The sequence below is a fragment of the Cheilinus undulatus genome, linkage group 6 (genome assembly GCF_018320785.1).
Source record: "Cheilinus undulatus linkage group 6, ASM1832078v1, whole genome shotgun sequence".
NCBI classification, from domain to species: Eukaryota; Metazoa; Chordata; class Actinopteri; order Labriformes; family Labridae; genus Cheilinus; species Cheilinus undulatus.
Window position 1 is genome coordinate 6,632,359 of NC_054870.1, and position 20,113 is coordinate 6,652,471.

Sequence of the window (20,113 nt, forward strand, 5' to 3'; positions counted from 1 at the left end):
GTAAAAACTAAAACTAACACTAAAACTAAAAAAACAAAACAAAACAAAAAAAAAACTAAACTTAAACGAAGCATTTTTGCAAAATAAAAGGTGAACTAAACTAACAAACCAGTAGTCAAAACTAATAAAAACTAAACTGAAATCGAACAAGTGAAAACGAAATAAAAATAAAACGAATGAAAAATCTAAAACTATTATAACCTTTGTCTGGAGTTGATAAAAAGAATTCATCTAAAAAATGGGAAAATATTTCTATTTTTTATGATTGATTTTTTTACAGTGCACATTTCTGTCCTGACTGGCTTATTAAGGTAAAATATGTGAATATTACTTTAGGGTTAAAGAGTTCTGATGCTCTAACCTTTTCAAGCTCATTTGAACTGAATTCACCCCAATCATCGTTCTGTTAAGAGTATCTGATGGTTTGTAACGACGCACGCCCACCTGCAGAAGAATGAAAATTACATTAAAATGATGAATGCATGAGTTACACTGATTTCTTCTTCTCTTAATAAGTTTATCATCATTATGAATATAAAAGAGAGCAGCATCATCAGTGTAAAACCTGCACTGAGATATGAAGCCGTTTTTACATTTTCAGCAGCAGAAGCAGAACAATAGATCGAATGAACCCTGAAAAGATGAAAACAAGCATTATATTTTGAGTATATTTGTGTTTTATTAAAGCTCTTTGTTTTCAAATTGAACCCTTTAAGTAGATTAAATTAGCGCAGGCTCATCCTGCAGCTGGAGGCGGATTATTGACCATTGATTGTTGTTTGTTTGTTAATGATGATGATGTGAAACATGCAGATCAGCAGCTGGAAACTGATACTAGGACTGCTTCATACAGGCACTTAGGTAATGAGGGATGTATATATTTAGTAGTAATAACGTGTCAGAATGTGGATGTTGATTCTAGCATCGCTGTGACGTAGCCGTGGTTTTGGTTCACCATCAGAACCTCAGATTTAAGATCCATGTCTGACTATGTGTGTTTTTATCATCAGATAATTTAATCTGGTCGATCGCTGATAATTCGGATGATAAGTGGGGCTCCTGTGTGTAATCCTCTGATTGTTTGTGTGTTTTTCTGCAGACCAGAGGTCAGATTAAAGGATGTATACCAGCTTTAATCCCACCTTTGTCTTTCTACAATGGATTTAATCACCTTTATGACTTTTAATGATCCTCTGTTAATCTGCTGATAGAAGCAAAATAAATCAATCAAGCACAACAACATCATGGCATCCAAACACCCCAAACACGCGATCGCTGCTCTGCCACTCCAGCAGATCCAGCTGTTCTGTTTGAGCCACTTTAAGGCTGCTTCTCCTCTAAACCACGGCCTTGTCTTTCTCTGGGTCTGGAGCGATTGAGTAGATTTCCTCGGCCGGCAGCAGGGAAACAGAAAACAAAGATTGCATCCTAATCTTTCAAAATAAATACATTCAACATAAAACAAATAATAATTTAGAAAAAATACTAAAATGCTAATTTTCCCACTAACAGGCTCACATTGACATTCAAAGGACGTTTTCACATTAGACACAGTTCTTTTGTACTGACCCGATCATGTTTCCCCCCCAACTACCCTCTTCTCTCCTCTCAACTACCTGTTCGTGGGTCATGTCAGGCATGAATTTCTATCAACAGCGACCATCGTAACAGATGAAAAGATGGCAGAGTCTGACCTCTGGCCATGTTACAACACAGTAACCATGTTAACCCCCATCTCAGAGAGGTTGCTGCTCTTCTTCTGAGTCTGCTTCAGGTGAGCTTTGGTCTGCAGGTGAGCTTTCAGGAAGGTGAGTAGGCGGAAGTGTTTCCCACAGTCCTGGCAGCTGTAGGGCGTGGTGCCGCTGTGGATACTGCGGTGTCTGATGAAGCTGGTGGCCAGGTTGAAGGTTTTGGAGCAGTGAGAGCACTTGTACGGTTTCTCTCCGGTGTGAGTGTATTTGTGATCCCTCAGCAGCTCCTTCAGGCGGTAACTCTTCCCGCAGACGTCACAGTGAAACGGTTTTTCCCCCGTGTGGACTCTCTGGTGGACTCGGAGCTGAGACTGGTTAGGGAACTTTTTACTGCACACGGCACAAGAGACGATGGCGTCTGTGGCCGGCAGCTCATTGGCAGAGAGCTCATTTGGGTGTTTGCTGATGATGTGGTACTTCAGGCAGCGGTAGCTCTTGCCACAGATGGAGCAGAGCTGCCGCTCCCCGGTGTGGGTCGCCTGATGGCTGCGCAGGTTGGCCGCTTGGGTGAAGCCTTTCCCACAGGTGGAGCACTTGTGCGGCCGGACATCCTCGTGCACCAGTTTGTGGCGAGTCAGATGACAAGCATGGTAGAAGCTCCTTCCACAGACATCACAGGTGAACTTCTTCTCAAAGTGGGTCATCTTGTGAGTCTTCAGCATGCTGATGGAGGAGTAACCCTTCCCACAGATGTCACAGTGGCAGCTTTTCTCACCCGTGTGCCGACACTTGATGTGCAGGTTGAGGTGTGGTTTGTGGTTAAACCTCTTGGGGCAGTATTCGCAGGCGTACGGCTGCAGCCTGTGATCTTTGATCTCATGTTCACGAAGTCTCAGGATGCCGGTGAAAGTCTTCCCACACACCAAGCACATGGGATGAGACTTCCTCTGGTGGTCAGACAGTCGCTCTGCATTTGGAAAAAGCATCCCACACTGAAAGCACCTAGGGAGAGTTTCTGTCGACTCCTCAGTCTCAGGAGCATTTGTTGTTTTTTTATGCTTGCTTTGTCGAAACTTCCTCCCGCCTGTTTTAGAGATCCTCCTCTTCACCGCAGAAAATGCAGGCGGTGGTGGTGAGGACGGTCGAGCATATTCATGGTCACCTTGTGAGGGCAGAGAGGAGGTGGGGTGCTCAGTCTGCAGTGCTGTGACTTCACCTGGAGCTTCAGTTTTAATTTCATCTGCAGAATAAGACCAAGGAGGATTTTAGTGTTTAAAGGGTCAGATCGACACTCTCAGAGGTGATGGCTTTTTCCCTTAATAAATAAAATCATCATTCATCAGTTAGCTTTGTCCAATATCAACATTAGTTTGAAGATCTGAAACATTTGAGTGTAACAAATATGCAAAAATAAGAGATCAGGAAGGGGGACATTATCTTTTCACTGCTCTATATTTACACCGACACCACACACTTAAGGATGATTTAAACAAAACAAAAAAAAATCCCTTTTGACAAGGCTCCATAAATCTGTAAAGTCTTTTTGGGTCAGCTGTAACTAATATTACAATTGGTTTCTTTTCTGTTTCAATTTTCTAAAATTTGTGACTTATTGAATAAACATAAGTACGGATTTAGGAGTAACTGCTCAACATCATCAGCAGTGATGGTATTTGTAGAAAAAATAGAAAAAGCTCTTAATAAATATAAATGTATAAATTAAAAAAACACTAAAAGCATTTCATGGTGGGTTGGTTGTTGTGGGAATGTTTGGATACAATGGCTAGTAGTGGAGTGATTAGCCCGGACTTAGCTACAGTGGCAGTTTTGTCAGAACTGGACGATGTTTTCTTCATTAAGACAAGGGCAGAAAGCAACACTGAAAGCTTTTTGTGAGAGAAAAGATGTCTTCGCTCTTCTTCCAGTCTGCTTCGCCATGGGTTTGTGAGCAGTATGAGTGAGGTATGTCAGTGTATCTAATGGCAGCTACGGCGGCGCTCCCCCATTAACAATCTGAGGAAGCGGTGTTGTTGTCTTGTTGCTCTGATTGGTTCGTAATGAATGTGACAGACAAAACGTTGCTCCAATTACCTTTCGAGAAATTTTTTTAAAAGTCCTGCCCTTTCCCAGTGGCTTCTATGAGAGCTTTCCCAGATGAATGTGAAATATATTCATGTAGTGGAGATATGAAACAGTCTATCTTGCATGTCAGGTTAGCTGTTTACTGCTGACAGGGGAGTAAACTTTTGGGATCCTTCAGTTCTCAACCTACAGAAACAAGGGACAGCATAATTACATTCTCAAAAAACCTAATCACTCTGCCAAAATACATTTAACCAGGCATCCCAGATAGCTGCAGTCAGCCATATACTAGGTTTTAACCTAGTCTTGGTCATTGTATTGCTGATTTTCTGGGTTAATCCTTAGATGATACAGGAGAGGCTCAAATAAGCCACTGGCCTCAGCCTATTCCTTTTTCAGTTACTCACTGACAGATCTTATATGAAAATTCTTATTTGATGCTCATTTTTATCGACATGTATATAACTGAAATAAAGCATTTATTCATTTAGAACATCAATTAATGTATTGTTAGGGGTGAACTTTTATTTTAGTATGTTTCCCTTTAATTAATCTTGTATGGGATATCTGCATGTTAGCTCATCCTCTTACAGACCACAGGAAGAGTAGCTGTGCCAAAGCTAATGAGGATCCAAATAAACAACAAGATAAACAATGAGTGTCAGAATTATCCTCTGAAATATTGTCGTGGTAAATGGCCGCATAAATACATTTTTCACTCACGGTTAGTTTCTTCATTAGCGTTACTCTGCAGTGAAAGAAGGACGCAATGGGAGTCAACAGGAGCGCTCTAAAAAACAGAGACAGAGACGAGGTTAGAGCTGATCAAAGAGGACAAAAATCTAAAACAGTCATACTGTTTGACCTTAAGATCTGGATAATATCATTTATCACTGTGTTGATTTTAAATGATTAAATAATTCATCAACCTCATGAGGGGCAGGCATGACTGTGTATTAAAATTGGTTCAATATTTAGATCTTCCAGTTCTGATTCCTCAACCGCAATATTAGGGATGCACGATTTGGATTTTTGTGGATATCAGATATGCCGATATTTACAGATTAATTTTAGTCCATAACAATATCGATATTTAGATATGTTTCATTCTATTCAAAATTCAGTCATTTGAACACAGTTTAAGGTTTGAAGATGAACAACGAAACAAACTTTTTTTTCTTAAAACACATTTTAAAGTTTAAAGAATGAGGATGAATAAAGAAAACCATCTCAACTTACGTAGGTCTGTTGGTCCAGCCTAAAACTCCACTAATTTATTAGTATATATGGCCAAATTTTACAAATGATATACAGTATGCTGATATTCACAGCCAAAATATCGGATGTCAATATCGGCAGAAATTTTGATATCTGCCGATACCAACATTTGCCTTTTTTAGCTAATCAAAAAAAAAACAAAAAAACAACAACTTTGGACCCACAAACTGTTGCCTTTTACTTGTTTACCTCTTGAAGCTAGCCATTGTGACTTCCCATTGCTAATTCTTGCCTTTTACATACAGGCCAGTCTAGCCCCCCATTTTCATTCCAGTCCAACCAGTACTTCACTAGATTTATGATCAAAATAGTATATCGTTGTAGTCTTTAAAAGCTTGTTATTGACAATATGAGGGAGAAAAGCTGTTAAAGAGACACCACTAGCCTTTTAGCTGGTGGCTAATTGGCCCCATTCATTCTTATCAGCATGTAGGGATACCAGAGACACAGAGACGATGTATGGGCTGTTGTTAGAATCATGAGTTTTGATGTCAGGTCAGCACTGGTTGATAATGCAGAGGATGGATGCACAGACTAAAGTAATGTCACTCATTATCTGAACCATAAATGAAAATGTAAACTGGATATGTGACTGGATGTGGAATAAATCACTGACCCCATACACCAGGATGAACGTCTGATTTGGGGGAGGTGGCTCTGCACCGCTGTCCTCTCCTGAAACACATACCGGATCATAAATTAGCAGTCAGACCCTTATATGTTTCATTTTTCATCCATCTAGCTCTTAACTGAACTCGTAAATCTGAGTTTTTTTTAGTTCTGTCCTTGGTAAAGGCTCACCTTCTGTGGTCTTCAATGAACCTTCAGCATTCTGAACTGGATCTTTCTGGATCTTTGGACCCTTTTCATTCTTTAATGCAAAGAGCTGAAAGGCATTCAGGATTTTCTCCACAGCTTCAACACACCAACTATCCACCAGAGACCTGAGCGTCTCCTGAAAGATTGACATAAAACATGAAACTTTATGGTACCCTGAACAGTGCAGAAAATGGATGATAGCCTTTTTCAGATTTTTGAAGCATGCACAGACCTTTAAGACTTCCTAAGAGTCCATCATTCAGATGTAAATCTCTGCATCTGTGGATTTAGTAGTCCTGTTGATCTGTTAAGTTTCAGATCTGCACATTCTAGCACAAACTATTTAAATTCTACATGTTATGTTCAAGGTGTGTCTGATGACTGCCTTCTACAGGCGGTAACTGTCTCAATTATTTTGATAATTCATTTCAACCATCATTTGTTGAAAACCAAACATTAAATTTACTAAATTAGCTGCCTTACCCATTTGAACACAGAACTTTCATGCCTTAGGAGAGATCAGCCAATCAGAGACGTCTCTGTGACACTCTAGGATTGTGGGTAATGTATTGTTCTTAACCACAAAAGCGAATAAACAATGTGAACGCAGCATGCAAGTTGTTATAGCCAGTAATTGAAGTGTGCTTGTCACTGACTCTCACTGAAGGTGGCAGACATCTTCTTCAGCGTTCAGAGAGAAAGAGGCTCAATAAAATAGTCAACTTTTTCCAAAAAGAAAATTCACAGGAAGGAATCGACAAGGGAATCAATAAAGGCATGAATCGATTAGAAGAATCGACTGTGAAAACAGCTTGTCTGCAAAATCTGCTAGTAAAAAAAAAAAAAAAGCACAAATATTAAATGTCTGTCTTTTATTTTTGTTGTAGGATTAAACAGGATTTATAAATACCACATTTTACAAAAAAAATAAATAAATAAAAAATACAACTCATCCGTTTAATAAATCAAATGAAATAACCATTCCCCATTTAAACATGTCAAACAGATTATGTCATCAACAAGCAGATTAGTGTTGATGGTTTTGACTATAAAACTGTACCGTACACTATTATTTCTCAGCTTTCAGCCTGAAAGACTTTAAATCACACCAAGTTTACCACATATACAATACGGTCTTTAACTTTATCTGATATAAAATAGACCAGGATATGCTTCAAATCGGCATATTTCCCAGCCCTGTAGCCTTGGATCTGTTCTTAAAGATTTCTACACTCCATAATATTAAAAAGAGAGCTGTTGTCTCCCTCTCTCGACCCTTAAATGTTTTCATTTCGAATTAAGTTCTGATTTAAATCCATCTGAAGGGCTTAAAATGAGGGAAGATAAGGAAAATCTCGCTGTAATATGATGAATTTGTTTTGGTAATTAAGTTAACAGGACCTAACATTAAAACATTTGTGTTGACGTCAAACCGGAAGCTTTATGAACGTAAAGCAGCTAGCTACAGTTAGCTCTGTAACTTACCATTTCCGGATTTTGTTTCTTTAAAGTAACTTTCTCCGCCGTGTTAAATATTCCCGTTACCACCGCCTTGGCCAAATCATTCACGATAACCGTCAGTTCGGCTTTAAGAGTGTTTAAATCCACCATGTTGAGCAGTGAACTGTCGCTTAGCCTAGCAAGGAAACGGCTAGCCTAGTCAGTGAGGACAAAGGAAGTGACGTAGTTGTCGTGTCCATCAGCTTATGTCCGCTTCTGATGGCGTTTCGACTGCCCTGCCAGATCTCCGGCAACATTTACCCATCCTAAACCACACTACATGATCAAAGGCAATAAGGTTAAGATAAAATAAAAGACGTTGGCCTTAAAGTGATTGACTTTGACTGTCTTAACAGTACTTTAAAAATAAAGTGGCATAAAACTTAGACTTTGACACGCTCCCTAGACTTTGATGTACTCTAGGCGACCACTGCATTCCGTTTGAGGGGACACCAAGGTTGAATCCCTGGCCTCAATAATCACCACATCGTTTCATATGATCTCATCTGGGCTGATGGAAGAGAGTTCTTTAAATATCCAATTCCATCAAAAATTAGAGAAATTCCTTACAAAATAATGAATAATATCTACTCAAATGAATTCTTAAGGTTATGATTTGGCATCGAAAGCAATGAATGTGTGTTTTTCAAATGAGACAACAGAGCATCTCTTTATGTCACACTCTCACCCAGTTAACAAGTCAGAGAAAGGTTACATAGCAAAGCCAATACAAGGATTCATTTAGATTATTATGGTATTATTGTTCATGTCTCATTATGGCAAAGTTTTTCATACAAAAGGCTAAGTTCTTAAAAGTCCACCCATCTTTCCCAGCTTCTGTAATGAAATTCAACTATATATCAAGTCCCTTAAACCAGTGGTTCTCAGTGTTGGTGTTAGGACCCCCATGGGGGTTGGGAGACACTGAGAGAGGGTGTCCAGATGCCCTAAAAAAGATTATTTTTTAAATTACACTGTTGCCACCAATTCTACGCCAATTCTGTCAAATTGTAACCCATTTTTATCACTTTTTCCCATCAGGTTTGCTAATTTTAACACATTTTTGTCACATAAAACCAATTTTTGTCCATTTTAAACCCCTTCCAACACTTTCTTCTGCCTGTTTTTTCCACTTCTAAACCAATTCCTGCCACTTCACATCAACATTGCCTCTGTTGAACCATTATTGCCATTATTAACCACTTTTTTTTTTTTTTACATTTTACACCCATTTTGCCCATTTTAACCACATTTTAATTTTTGATAGCTTATTTTTGCCAGTTTAACCCATTTCTGCCAATTTTTCTGTCCCAGTTAACCTTTTTTTGCCAGTTTATGTCAATTTTTCATCCCATTTGACCAAATTTCCACCCATTTTTGCCAATTTGAAGCCATTTCAACCAATTTTTAATCCCATTTTACCACTATCTATGCCTTTTTGCAACTTAAGCCAATTGTTGCCACTTTTTGCTTGTTTTTGGCCTCTTTTCTAATTTTGGGACAACTTTGCTCTAACCAAACCCCCATCAGCTGGCCTCCTTACCTCCTAAATGTTTAAAGACTGTTGTTAAAAGAAGAGGAGGTGCTACCCAATGGTAAACATGGCCCTGTCCCTACTTTTTTGAGGTGTGATGCTGCCATCAGATTCAAAATGAGCTAATATTTTTCATGAAATGGTCAAATGTCTTAGTTCCAAAATCTGCTATGCTGTTGTCATTGACTTCTTTTTTTCTTTCTTTTTTTTTTTTCTTTGACATTTTACACAGCGACCCAACTATTTTGGAATTCGGGGTTGAAGCTTGGACATGAATGTTGTGCCGTGGGCTGATAAATATAGATCCATTGTAGACATTAATGAGTGTTTGTTTTGTGTTAAATAATTAAAATTAAAACTGAATTGATGCCAAAAAATATTTTATTCCACATCAGCTGAATCTGCTGCTGTATATACATATAATAATAATAAACAGATTTTTAAATATTACATTTCATTTACATTCATCAACAGAGCGCCTGTTAGCGCTTGAAAGAGAATCGAACTATTAAACACAAAAACCAACAGGAATAAAACATTAAACAGCCTCTAATTTTCAGGAGACGAACCGAGGACAAACACCAGACTCTCAGAACGGTACGATAATAAACACAGACAGAGACATCTTCATTTACATCCTCCTGAAAGAGTCCACTCCCTGTCCTGGAGCTGAGGTGGCTAACGTCACGTTAGCATGTAGCTTAAGCTTCAACACGTGAGGACTGTGGATCATCTACAGGAGTGTAGACCATCTTTCTCACTCAGGTAGATCATGGTCAGGCTACCATTGATAGTTATGAGATGGCGAATTATCAAATCCACTACGGAGAAAATGAACCAGATTTTTACCTCCGTAATATTAGCAGCTCTTTCTTAAATGTTTAAAATCCCTTTGATTTGCTAGCACGTAGCATAGCAGTCCAGTTTCACATTTTAAATAAATAACAAATGTAAAATTAAATAAATAAATTCATGTTCAACAGTAAACAAGCTTCAGTGCAAGCACTTAATTAAAATAGCAAATGAAGTATATGGGAGGGACTGGTGGAGGTTTTTGGATCGACTCTGATTACAGCTTACAAGAATAAAGGAGTCTTCAAATGAGAGCTCAGATAAACTAATCCACATCACATCTGAGCTTCGGGGTATTAGGGACACTCTAAGAAATAAAATAATAAAGAGGATCTTTTAATTGCGGAGAAGTATTTTTTTAAGGAAAACAGTTTCCCAAAAATTGTTTTGAGTTAATCTAAATTTTACTTTATAAACTCAAAAATTTCAGGTTGAGGACCTAAATTTATGAGAAACCAAACTGAAAGTAGTAGTTGGATAGGTCTTGGAATGTCTCATATGTATATGTCCAGATAATAATGCTAATGTGATTATTCTAGATTAAAATCACAGCTTCCTTGTTAAACAGTCCCAGTAAAAGGAGAACTTAATCAGGCTCTTAATTTAACTGCAGGACTGGCGTACGAAAAACAGCTTCATCTGGTCTGATTGTCTTTCACCATGATTTTTGACCCTATGATTTTAAAAAAGAATGACTTTGGTTCTTGTAAATTCACAACTTTTTTTAATCTTGAAAACAATACGTTTTTTTCTTAAAAAATTCAAACTTTTAAAATCTGAAAATTTCCCAGTTTTCTTGTAAATTTGCGATTTTTGATTTTTTTCAGATTTCCGAATTTTGAAGTTGAATGTCTCACATTTTTCTCATACTACAAACATTTTTTCTTTTAAATTTTAAATTTTTAAAACTCAAAAATTGAATTTTTTTTCCAATAAATTTCAGAAATTTAAAACTCATTTTTTTCTCTTAAATTTACAACTTTAAAACAAAAAATTCTCAAGGTTTTCTTTACCAGAATGAACGATCCTCTTCATTGATATTTGTTCTAGTAAGAGTGTCTCTAGCCCCACACTGTCCTACATTTGGATATTAACCTTAATATTTTTGTCTGTGTTGGATTGGATTTTTTAGCATGCTCTGTTTTATCAGCATGCTCTTATTCTGAAAAACCCCACTGAGCTCTCATTTTGAAATTCACCATAGTGCTCTTATTTTGAAATTCCCATAGAGCTCTTATTTTGAAACTCCCATAGATCTCTATGATAAGATCAAAGTGGCGAACTCGTCCACTGGTTGGCTGTTACTCCTGAAAGAGTCGATCCAATCCCGCTGCACCATCGTGGCCTCACCGCCTCATTTTCAGTCCGATCTTTTTTTTTGCTCGATTTTCAGCTGTGTTTGTCGGACTCGCTGCCGCTCTGCCGCCGTGGCGAGGAGGCAGCGGAGCTTAGCGAGCCTGCGGCCTCCTCTGGTTGTTGTTGCTGCTGCTGCTGTTTAGAGGAGCTGGACAGGTCAATGGCCACCTCCTCCTCCATATCCTCATCTTCCATCTCCAGCAGCTCCTCCTCCTCTGGTTCAGTCTGACGCGACTCGCAGGCACCGCCACCGCTACCCCGGCGCTCACGGGCGTCACAGAACGAGTCGGAGCGGTTGGAGTCTGACTCTGGAGGGCTGGAACACTTCTTGGACATTTCTAGGGACTTCTTGTGCATTCCTGTGAGGACAGAAACAGAGATTCAGTTCGGACTGTAGCATTTACACGATCGTCACATGGCTTTAAACATCAATAAACTATTAAAATTAAAGATGGCGATCCTAATGCTGGGGTCAGACTACACACCATGATAACCCCGATACAGCAGTCGTAGGGTTTCAGGACCTGACGGCTCTGAAGATCTATGGTTTTATCTGTTATCTAGATCATGATCAGATCATTATACAGACCTCTGGGAGAGGGGGAAAACAAAAACTTTAAAATCTTTTATTTGTTCTTAATTTACATTTAAACTACCAGAAACCCTTCCTTTGTTTGTTTTTCTTTTTTTTTAAGTTTTTGGGAAACAGCTTGTTTCCTGATTTTGGTTTTCTCCCTTTAAAATGAAAATGCACCGTCTGTTAAATGTTTAAGGGAATTCCAACTCCTTGTTGAAATGAGGCTCACATTCAAGAGAATCTCTCTTTATTCTGGTTTTTTTTTTTCATTTGAAAAGAAATTTAAAAATTCCAAATTCATTGTTTCAGTCACAAAAGCAAAAACAAAAATTGATCTAATCGATGTTTTTGTCAGTTTTGATTTTCTTGTTTTAAAGAAAGACATGAAGAACAGAAAGACACGTAAAACAGTAAGAAAGGTAAACATTTCAAAATAAAAGCCCTCATGCTAAGATAAAAGCCTGTATAGTCATCCATTGTGTTTCATAGTAAAATTAAAGGCCTATTATTATTATTTATGTAGAACACTATGCATTGCTTTACAGGCTTTTATTTTGATATGGAGGCTTTTATTTTGAAATGCTGACTTTCCCCATTGGTTCACAGGATGTCTCTTTCCTTAAGTCTTTCATGAAAGCCAGACAAAAATAAACTAGAAAATACATAAAATTGACCTTTTTTGTGTCTGAAACAAAAAAAAAAAAAATGATAACATTTTTGTTCTTTCATGTTTTTTCCGGAAGAAAAAAACCAGGGATTAACAAGAGTTTCTCTGGATTTCTGAGGCTCGTTTCAGCCAGGAAGTGTACTACCTGAAAGTACACGGACCATAGACAGACCCATTAAAGATCGAGGAGTCTGACCATGGCGTTAGTACTTCCTGATGGTTTCTGGACTGAATGTGTTCAATGACAAAATAATATTGATGCATTTGATTTATATTCTCGGACTGATGAGGTTTGGACAGGGACATTCATGAATAAATCAAACGTTAACAGAAAATGGATCTGACTGGAGAAATAAAACAAAAAAATGGTAAAATTCTGCCGACTGTGTCGATTAAATGCTTTGACAGAGAGCACCCGTATGACCCTCACTGCAGCCGTCATTTAAACTTCATGGCGTTATTTAAAACCTGAATTTTATGATTTTACCAGTATGTTGACACCCCCCCCCCCCTCTAGATATTTCTGAGTCGAGTAGATTTGTGCTGCTCTCTGGTTATTTTGAACTGAGGGCTCTGTTCAGTAAAAACTGCCCTCTAAACTCTGTATTTAACAGTAAACACCAGATGAATTTGACATAATGAGGGAGAAAAGCTGTAGTTCTGATAGTATCAACCAGGAAGGCCACTTTTAACCGCTTTTCTCCCTTATTATATGAAATTCTTCCATGAGACCAAAGCTGTGGTTTATCAAATACAGCGCATGGAGCAAGGTTTTATTGATCAGTCATCAGTTCAAAACAAAATGTGACCCGCAGAGGTGGATGGAGCTGGCATCTCTACTCGTCCTTACTTGTTTTGGTTTTGATTAAGCGCCCCCTGGTGGTGTCATTCAAACAAAGTTTGGTGTTTGCGGTGTATGTATGATCTATGTTGTGAGTGCTGTGCACTGGTGCGTGGTGTGGTGCGTGTGCGTGGCACTGACGTGTATGCGGCTCACCGAGCAGCCAAGGGGCGCAGGATCCCATCATGCCGTTCTTGGCCGAGTTGAGGATGGACTCCGGCAGCGGGATGGAGTGACGAACCATCGCCCCGTACAGACCATACTCCGCCATAACGCTGCTGCGACCCCAGCACTTCTCACGCTTTCGCCACTTTGCACGACGGTTCTGGAACCAAACCTGGGGGGAAACAAAAAACGTCAAATAAACTGCTAAAAGTAAAAAATGACTGTATAGAGAGGTCAGTCTATTTTTGTTCGTTTATTAAAATATTACATGTTTGACGCTCTTATCAACCAATCAGAAACCAAATCTAAAACAAGAGAGTCAGATCATTTTTATTTTCCTCTTTTGACCTCCGTACAATCACCTCACACCGCTCTAACAGCTCTCATAATCCACTGAGGGTTTCTGAACCTAACAATTTTTTTTTAAATGAGGCCTGTATTTTAGTTAAAATGAGGATAAAATCCTCTTAGATTTAATGGATTTAAAAATTTATCACCCTAAAGAATTGTATTTGTGAGTCTCTCAGCTTTGATAACTGATGATTATTTCTTATTGACGAGCGGTGTGTTGATCTCGCTCTCTCACCTGTATTCTGTCCTCGGGCAGCTCCGTCTTCATGGCGAGCATCTCGCGGGCGTAAACATCGGGGTAATGTGCTTCATGGAAGGCTTTCTCTAACTCCTCCAGCTGGTGGGACGTGAACACGGTCCTACAGAGCAGAAAAAACCCACATGAGCTGGGGTCAGTGAATGCACCTCCATTAAATCACCAATTATTAAATTCTATTATAATTCAAATTATCTATAGTGGAATATATTTATTTGTTCTGCTGTTATTAACATTTTTATCTTCAATTAACAGATTTATTCTCTTTTTAGATCTTTATTCATAATACAGTCTAGCTACTTAAATAATTAAATGTATGATTGTATTTTTGTCAGCTCCCTTTCGATAAAAACATGTAAAAAAAAAAAACAAACAGACAAAAAAAATCCAGAATTAAATAAAAAAAATTAAAAATGAGGATTAACCCTTATACCCTGTTAAGAAAAACTCATTCACTGTTAAGATCAGTCAAGATAGAACATTATTTTTCATTAAATTATTTTGTCCTTTTTTCCTTTATTGAAGTGTTATTTTATTTATATCATGATTTTGCAAATTAAATACAAAAACCTCTTTAAATGCCAGTTTGGATCATAAACCGCCCATAAAATTAAGTATTTTTGATCTGTTTGTTTTAACCTTTATTAAATGAACAGGTTAATATTTTGAGTGGTTTTATTTCTGCTCTAATTAAAATAAAACTGGAGAGAAGAGTTAAAATGATTGTATTTGTGGTTTTTCTCACCTGTGTCTCCTTTTCTTCCTCTTCTGAGAGTTTGAGGAGCTTTTGGGGTCGTTACGATCAGAGAGACATTCTTCATCTGCAACCAGAACAAGACAAAAAATCATCAATAATCACCAATAATCATCAGTTATGATCAATAATCACCAATAATCATCAGTTATGATCAATAATCACCAATAATCATCAGTTATGATCAATAATCACCAATAATCATCAGTTATGATCAATAATCACCAATAATCATCAGTTATGATCAGTAATCACCAATAATCATCAGTAATGATCAATAATCACCAATAATCATCAGTTATGATCAATAATCACCAATAATCATCAGTTATGATCAATAATCACCAATAATCATCAGTTATGATCAATAATCACCAATAATCATCAGTTATGATCAGTAATCACCAATAATCATCAGTAATTATCAGTTATGATCAATAATCACCAGTAGTCATCAGTAATCACCAATAATGATCAATTATTACCAATAATCATCAGTTATGATCAATAATCACCAATAATCATCAGTAATCATCAGTTATGATCAATAATCACCAGTAATCATCAGTTATGATCAATAATCACCAGTAATCATCAGTAATGATCAATAATCACCAATAATCATCAGTAATGATCAATAATCACCAATAATCATCAGTAATGATCAATAATCACCAATAATCATCAGTAATGATCAATAAGGATCAATAGTCATCAATAAATATTGATAAAGTGATCACAAACAGCACAGACATCACACGGTTTTCAGCAGCAGAGAGAGAAGAGAGGAGGATGGAGGAGGAAGAGCAGGGTTTGGATGTTGTTGCCCAGGCGACCGTTTGATGACTCCTGATTGGTCAAAGCTGCTTCATGTTTATCTGAAGCTTCCTCTTTATTGTGATTTTCTGACAGTAGACTGTTTTAAGCCCAGGGTTCTCATCCAGTCAGTTCATTTTTCATCTCTTTGTTTTGATGTTCTGATCATAAAAGGACGATCAAAGAGTAGAAGACATTAACACGTAACATTCTTTTTCACAGAACACCCTCAGCGGGTGACCCCGCTTAGAGGGAAAAGAATGTTAGATCACCAGTGTTCTGTCCTCTGATCTGAACACAAAAACAACAGGATCAAAAATGAACCGCCTCTCTTTTTTTGTTGTTTTTGGAAAATGAAAAAAGGGAACAGAAATAAAAACAGATTTTTTTTTCTCTTGTTTTCTAATTCCTCATTTTAATTTAAAAATCTTCTGTCTATTCATTAATAAATTAAACTATTGATGGTTCATTAATATGAGGGTTTTAGATTTATACTGACTTTAAAGTTTGGCTGATTGAATAAGTTTAAAGAGAATAAATATTGTGACTGAAAATAAAGACAAAAATGGAAGAACTTTTTATTGACTTAAACTAAAAAGGTTAAAATGACTAAAATATAACAAAAAAAAAAAAACCAAACAGTTCAGTAAAATTGTCTAAATTTAAAACTGCTGGCGACTGAAGGCAGCCTTAGATCCTAATATAACAAAGATGTGTTTTTTAAATGATGTGGCATAAAGAGCAGCACTGTACTGAATATGACTTCATGTGATCATTTAGGATTATAAACACATCAGTTTTATTTTAGGGAGAAGCAGCAAATGACCCTAAACAGCACAGACAGTAATGTGAATTTAAAATACTGATGATAAAAAGAACAAACAGGATTTAGGCCTTCATTAAGACCAAAAATAAAGGGACAGGACAAAACCCTAATAAACAGCCCTGATAATAAATCCCTGATGTCAACAGCTGAACCTGGAGATTTAATGATTGTTATAATAAAACGAGAACCTCTCTGTTTTTAAATCCTTCGTCCTATAATTCATTCGTCTTCACTGGAGCCGTTCTGCTCATCATTTCATTTCTAACTAAATGATTTAAAGCACTGGTTTTCAACTGGTGGGTCAGGACCTAAAAGTGGGTCATGGATCTGTTCTCAGAGGGTCGGGGATTTTTAAAAGAAATGAAGAAAGAAGGTTTCTAATGTACGGAGGCCCTGAGAGGACACACTCCATAAAGTCTAATGTGTTCTCTCAGTTTCTCTAGACTCTTTTATGTCGTTAGCTCTGGATAATAAAGCTGAGTTTGTTTAACTTCAGTCTTCAGATTTAATTTTTCTTTAGCTTCAGTCTTTTTATAGTTGTTTTTGATCCTTTTAGTTTTAGTCATAAAGTCTTTAATTTCAGTCTCAACATTTCTTCTCTTTGATTATTTTCAATAAACCAATCTAAACACTGATATCAAATCATTACCAATAGTTTAACTGTTCATAGATACACTGATATATTCACACAGTGTAGAAATATCAGTGACTTCACACCAACAGTCCAGCGCTGACGTTTAGCCTAAAACCTAAACCTTTATTTCATCAGTTTTATAAAGATCTGTTTTTGTCTCAGTCGAGTCTTTAAAAACGGAGTCTAAACATTTTTATCAGGAGTTTATCTGATTATTTAACTCTGCTGACGGTTTATGTTTTCAGATAATGATGAGTTTATCACTGCTGTATTTTGTTCCAGTGTTACTGTAAAGATCTTTAGATTTTTATTCTCATTTTAATCCAAATATTCAGTCTGATAGTTAATCACTCTAACAGCAACATCAATAAGGAAATAAAAGGTCTGATATAGAAGTGTTGTGGTCAGATAAATGCACATTTATTCTCTCTGATTTTAGAATAAAGTCTGAATCATGAAATCTCCTCTGTGTTATTGTTTAGGCTCTGGCCTACAGGATGGTTCCTCTATTTTATGATTTTTTTTTTTTTTTGCATGAATTATTAAACATAAATTATACATTTTATTTATAAATGACCTGATTTATGTTGAGTGATGTTAAAAACTTCTCTCATCAGAAATTAGATTTATGAAATCATGTCACTTAGAGATTTTAGACTTTCTTATTTTTACTTTGGTAGAAAATGTACTCTGAAATAAACCTCACTAATAGATCTACTTTAAACAGACTACTGCCTTTATTATTTATATATTTACATGTTTGACTAAAATTAGGATTTTTAACAAACCGCAACAATTTAAAAAAAAGTGAAAATCCTGATTGGTTGTCGGCCTCTAGACAGTTTAGTCCTGCAGACTTAAACAGAGAGAATACTCCACTGTTTGAGGAGGATGGAGATATCAGAATAAAGAAAAACCTTTACTCATCAAATATTTCAGCCTTTATCTGATCAAATCTGTGTCAATATTCCTCCTTTTAATCTATTTTTTTAAACTCTCTGAGTTTGTCTGGAGGCTGCTGTTTAAATAAAGTTTAATGAATTCACTGATTGATGAACGGAAGGATCTCAGTGATTCTTAAAAACGTCTTCAGTAAAAAACCAACGAACCAAAGTTTAGTTTGAGCTCAATAAAATCAATAAAAGAAATAAATCCTCTCTGTTTCTGCTCTTTAAATCTCCAAACACATCGATCAGAGTGAAACTGAACGTTTCTGTTCCACAAATCTGAAAATAACTGAAATAATCTGATGAATTTCAGTTTTCAGGATTTAAACAGGAAGCAGCTCTTATCGATCAGTGCTGATAATAAAGGATCTGATCGATCATTTTAAAGGTTTAGGAGGTCTAAACAGAGATAACCGGGCCTACCGGAGTAGGGGTCCCTCTGGGCCTCCAGGTCCCTCAGGTAGTGGCTGTCCGCGCGCGCCTGCAGCAGCGGCAGGTGTCCCGGGAGGAAGCAGGGCGCCCCGGCGGGCTGCTGGGCCGCCAGGCTGCACAGAAACCCGAGTCCGAGCGGCAGAGAGCCTCCCGGTAACGAGAACCCTCCGAGGCCTCCGCCGGCCCCCTGCTGCTCGGCCCCGGGCCCCGAGCCCGCGGAGGACAGGCCCAGGCCGTGAGTAGAGGCGGGCTGCTGCCGAGCCTGCAGGTCGGACTCCAGACCCAGCAGGTCGGTGATGGCGAAGCCTTTGGAGCGGAGCCCCGGGGCCGCCAGCCGGGACTTGTCCATCCCGAATCCGGGGGAGAAGAGCTTCATTTTGGGCTTCTCTTCGCTGACCTCGTCCCGGGCCGTCATGGTGCTCACTGAGAATCTGAAGTGGTCCAGAACAGGCTTGAGGATGAGGGCCACGGCCGCCCCCTTTTATCCGGCCTCAGCCTCCGAGGATCACTGCGGCAGCCAATCAGGAGCCAGAGCTGGCCCTCTTCCCTCGCTCAATCCCCGAGGATTAATTGCCACCAATTTTCCTTCAATCCGATCAGGATTTTCTCTGAGACTTTTTAATTTATGTTGTTTATCTTTGATGGAGGAGGAGCGGGCACGAGGGAGAGGAGCACCTCCGCGGGGCCCCGGGGGTCCGGCAGCGAGAGGGAGGCCGGTTACCTGGAGCCATGTCCCGGTAAAAGGCCAGTCCTTAATAAAGACCAGCATTTAGAGGAAGGAGGACCAGCGTCAGACCGGGGGAGGGGTCAAGATCGGCCTTTATTTCACTCAGGTCTTTATTTTTGTCGGCTTGTTTTGAGTTTATAAATCAAAGATGAGTGTGAAGTTTTCAGGGATCAGCGATGATCTTTACTAAGAATCATTTTCACATGTTTTTATTTCTGTCCTCTGAAGTATCTGGTCTCCGACTCTCATGACTGTTGAACTTCATCTTTAAAATGAACCAGTAATCTCATCTTTGTAAATCAATGAGTTTTTATAAATCAGCTGATATCTGGACAAAGGAGCAGATTTCAACACAAACAGGATCATGTTAAATAAAGCTGACCCTGTTTGTGATCAGGGCTGACTGTGATCTACAGTAAAGGAGTTACACAGAGACCATGATCCAGAATGTTCTCTAGGAAGACCTCAGACCCCTCAGACTAGATCTGCTCCACTCAAATCAGATTAATGAAGAAAATTAATCTGACAACGCCTGGATCAGATTTATTTATCAGAAAAATGAAAATGGAAATAGAAAAGGAAACATATGTATGATAAAAAACACATGAAGTAATATAAATGGAAAGAATAATTGTAATATACACTAAGGCTGTCAAAAGATTAAATCTTTTAATGGAGATTAATCTCAGGATGTCTGCAGTTAATGGTGATTAATCACAACCTTTTTTGTCGCATTCAAAAATTCCACTAACTTTCATTTAAAACTGTTTTAGTGTCAGTTGTGGATTTTTCTGCAGACTTAAGCTGAGGGTAACGATGTAGAGTTTACGTACTGAGCCTCTTTTAGAGATAAATTAAAGATTAACAGAAAAAAAGGAACTTGTCATGGACTGAAAAGGAAATAAGCTTTCTGACAGTTTTAACCCTTTAAAGCCTGTTGTATCATATTTGATACACACTTTTATGATACCTTTATCTCATCAATATGATCAATAAATTACTAAAAAT

General features: G+C 37.9%; 2 protein-coding genes across 2 annotated transcripts; both read right to left on the minus strand.

Annotated features, from left to right (window-relative positions):
• Window positions 1–640: 640 nt before the first annotated feature.
• On the minus strand, window positions 641–7,530 carry LOC121510671 (zinc finger protein 708-like). The gene is made up of 5 exons (XM_041788824.1): window positions 7,356–7,530; window positions 5,853–6,006; window positions 5,668–5,726; window positions 4,497–4,563; window positions 641–2,931 (listed from the first exon to the last, which is right to left on the minus strand). Exons 1-5 carry the CDS (start codon window positions 7,479–7,481, stop codon window positions 1,706–1,708), a joined length of 1,632 nt encoding a protein of 543 aa, XP_041644758.1. The 5' UTR covers window positions 7,482–7,530; the 3' UTR covers window positions 641–1,705.
• Window positions 7,531–11,145: 3,615 nt separating this feature from the next.
• On the minus strand, window positions 11,146–18,796 carry vsx1 (visual system homeobox 1 homolog, chx10-like). The gene is made up of 5 exons (XM_041790229.1): window positions 18,370–18,796; window positions 14,715–14,790; window positions 13,949–14,072; window positions 13,339–13,534; window positions 11,146–11,471 (listed from the first exon to the last, which is right to left on the minus strand). Exons 1-5 carry the CDS (start codon window positions 18,791–18,793, stop codon window positions 11,146–11,148), a joined length of 1,146 nt encoding a protein of 381 aa, XP_041646163.1. The 5' UTR covers window positions 18,794–18,796.
• Between the last annotated feature and the right edge of the window lie 1,317 nt (window positions 18,797–20,113).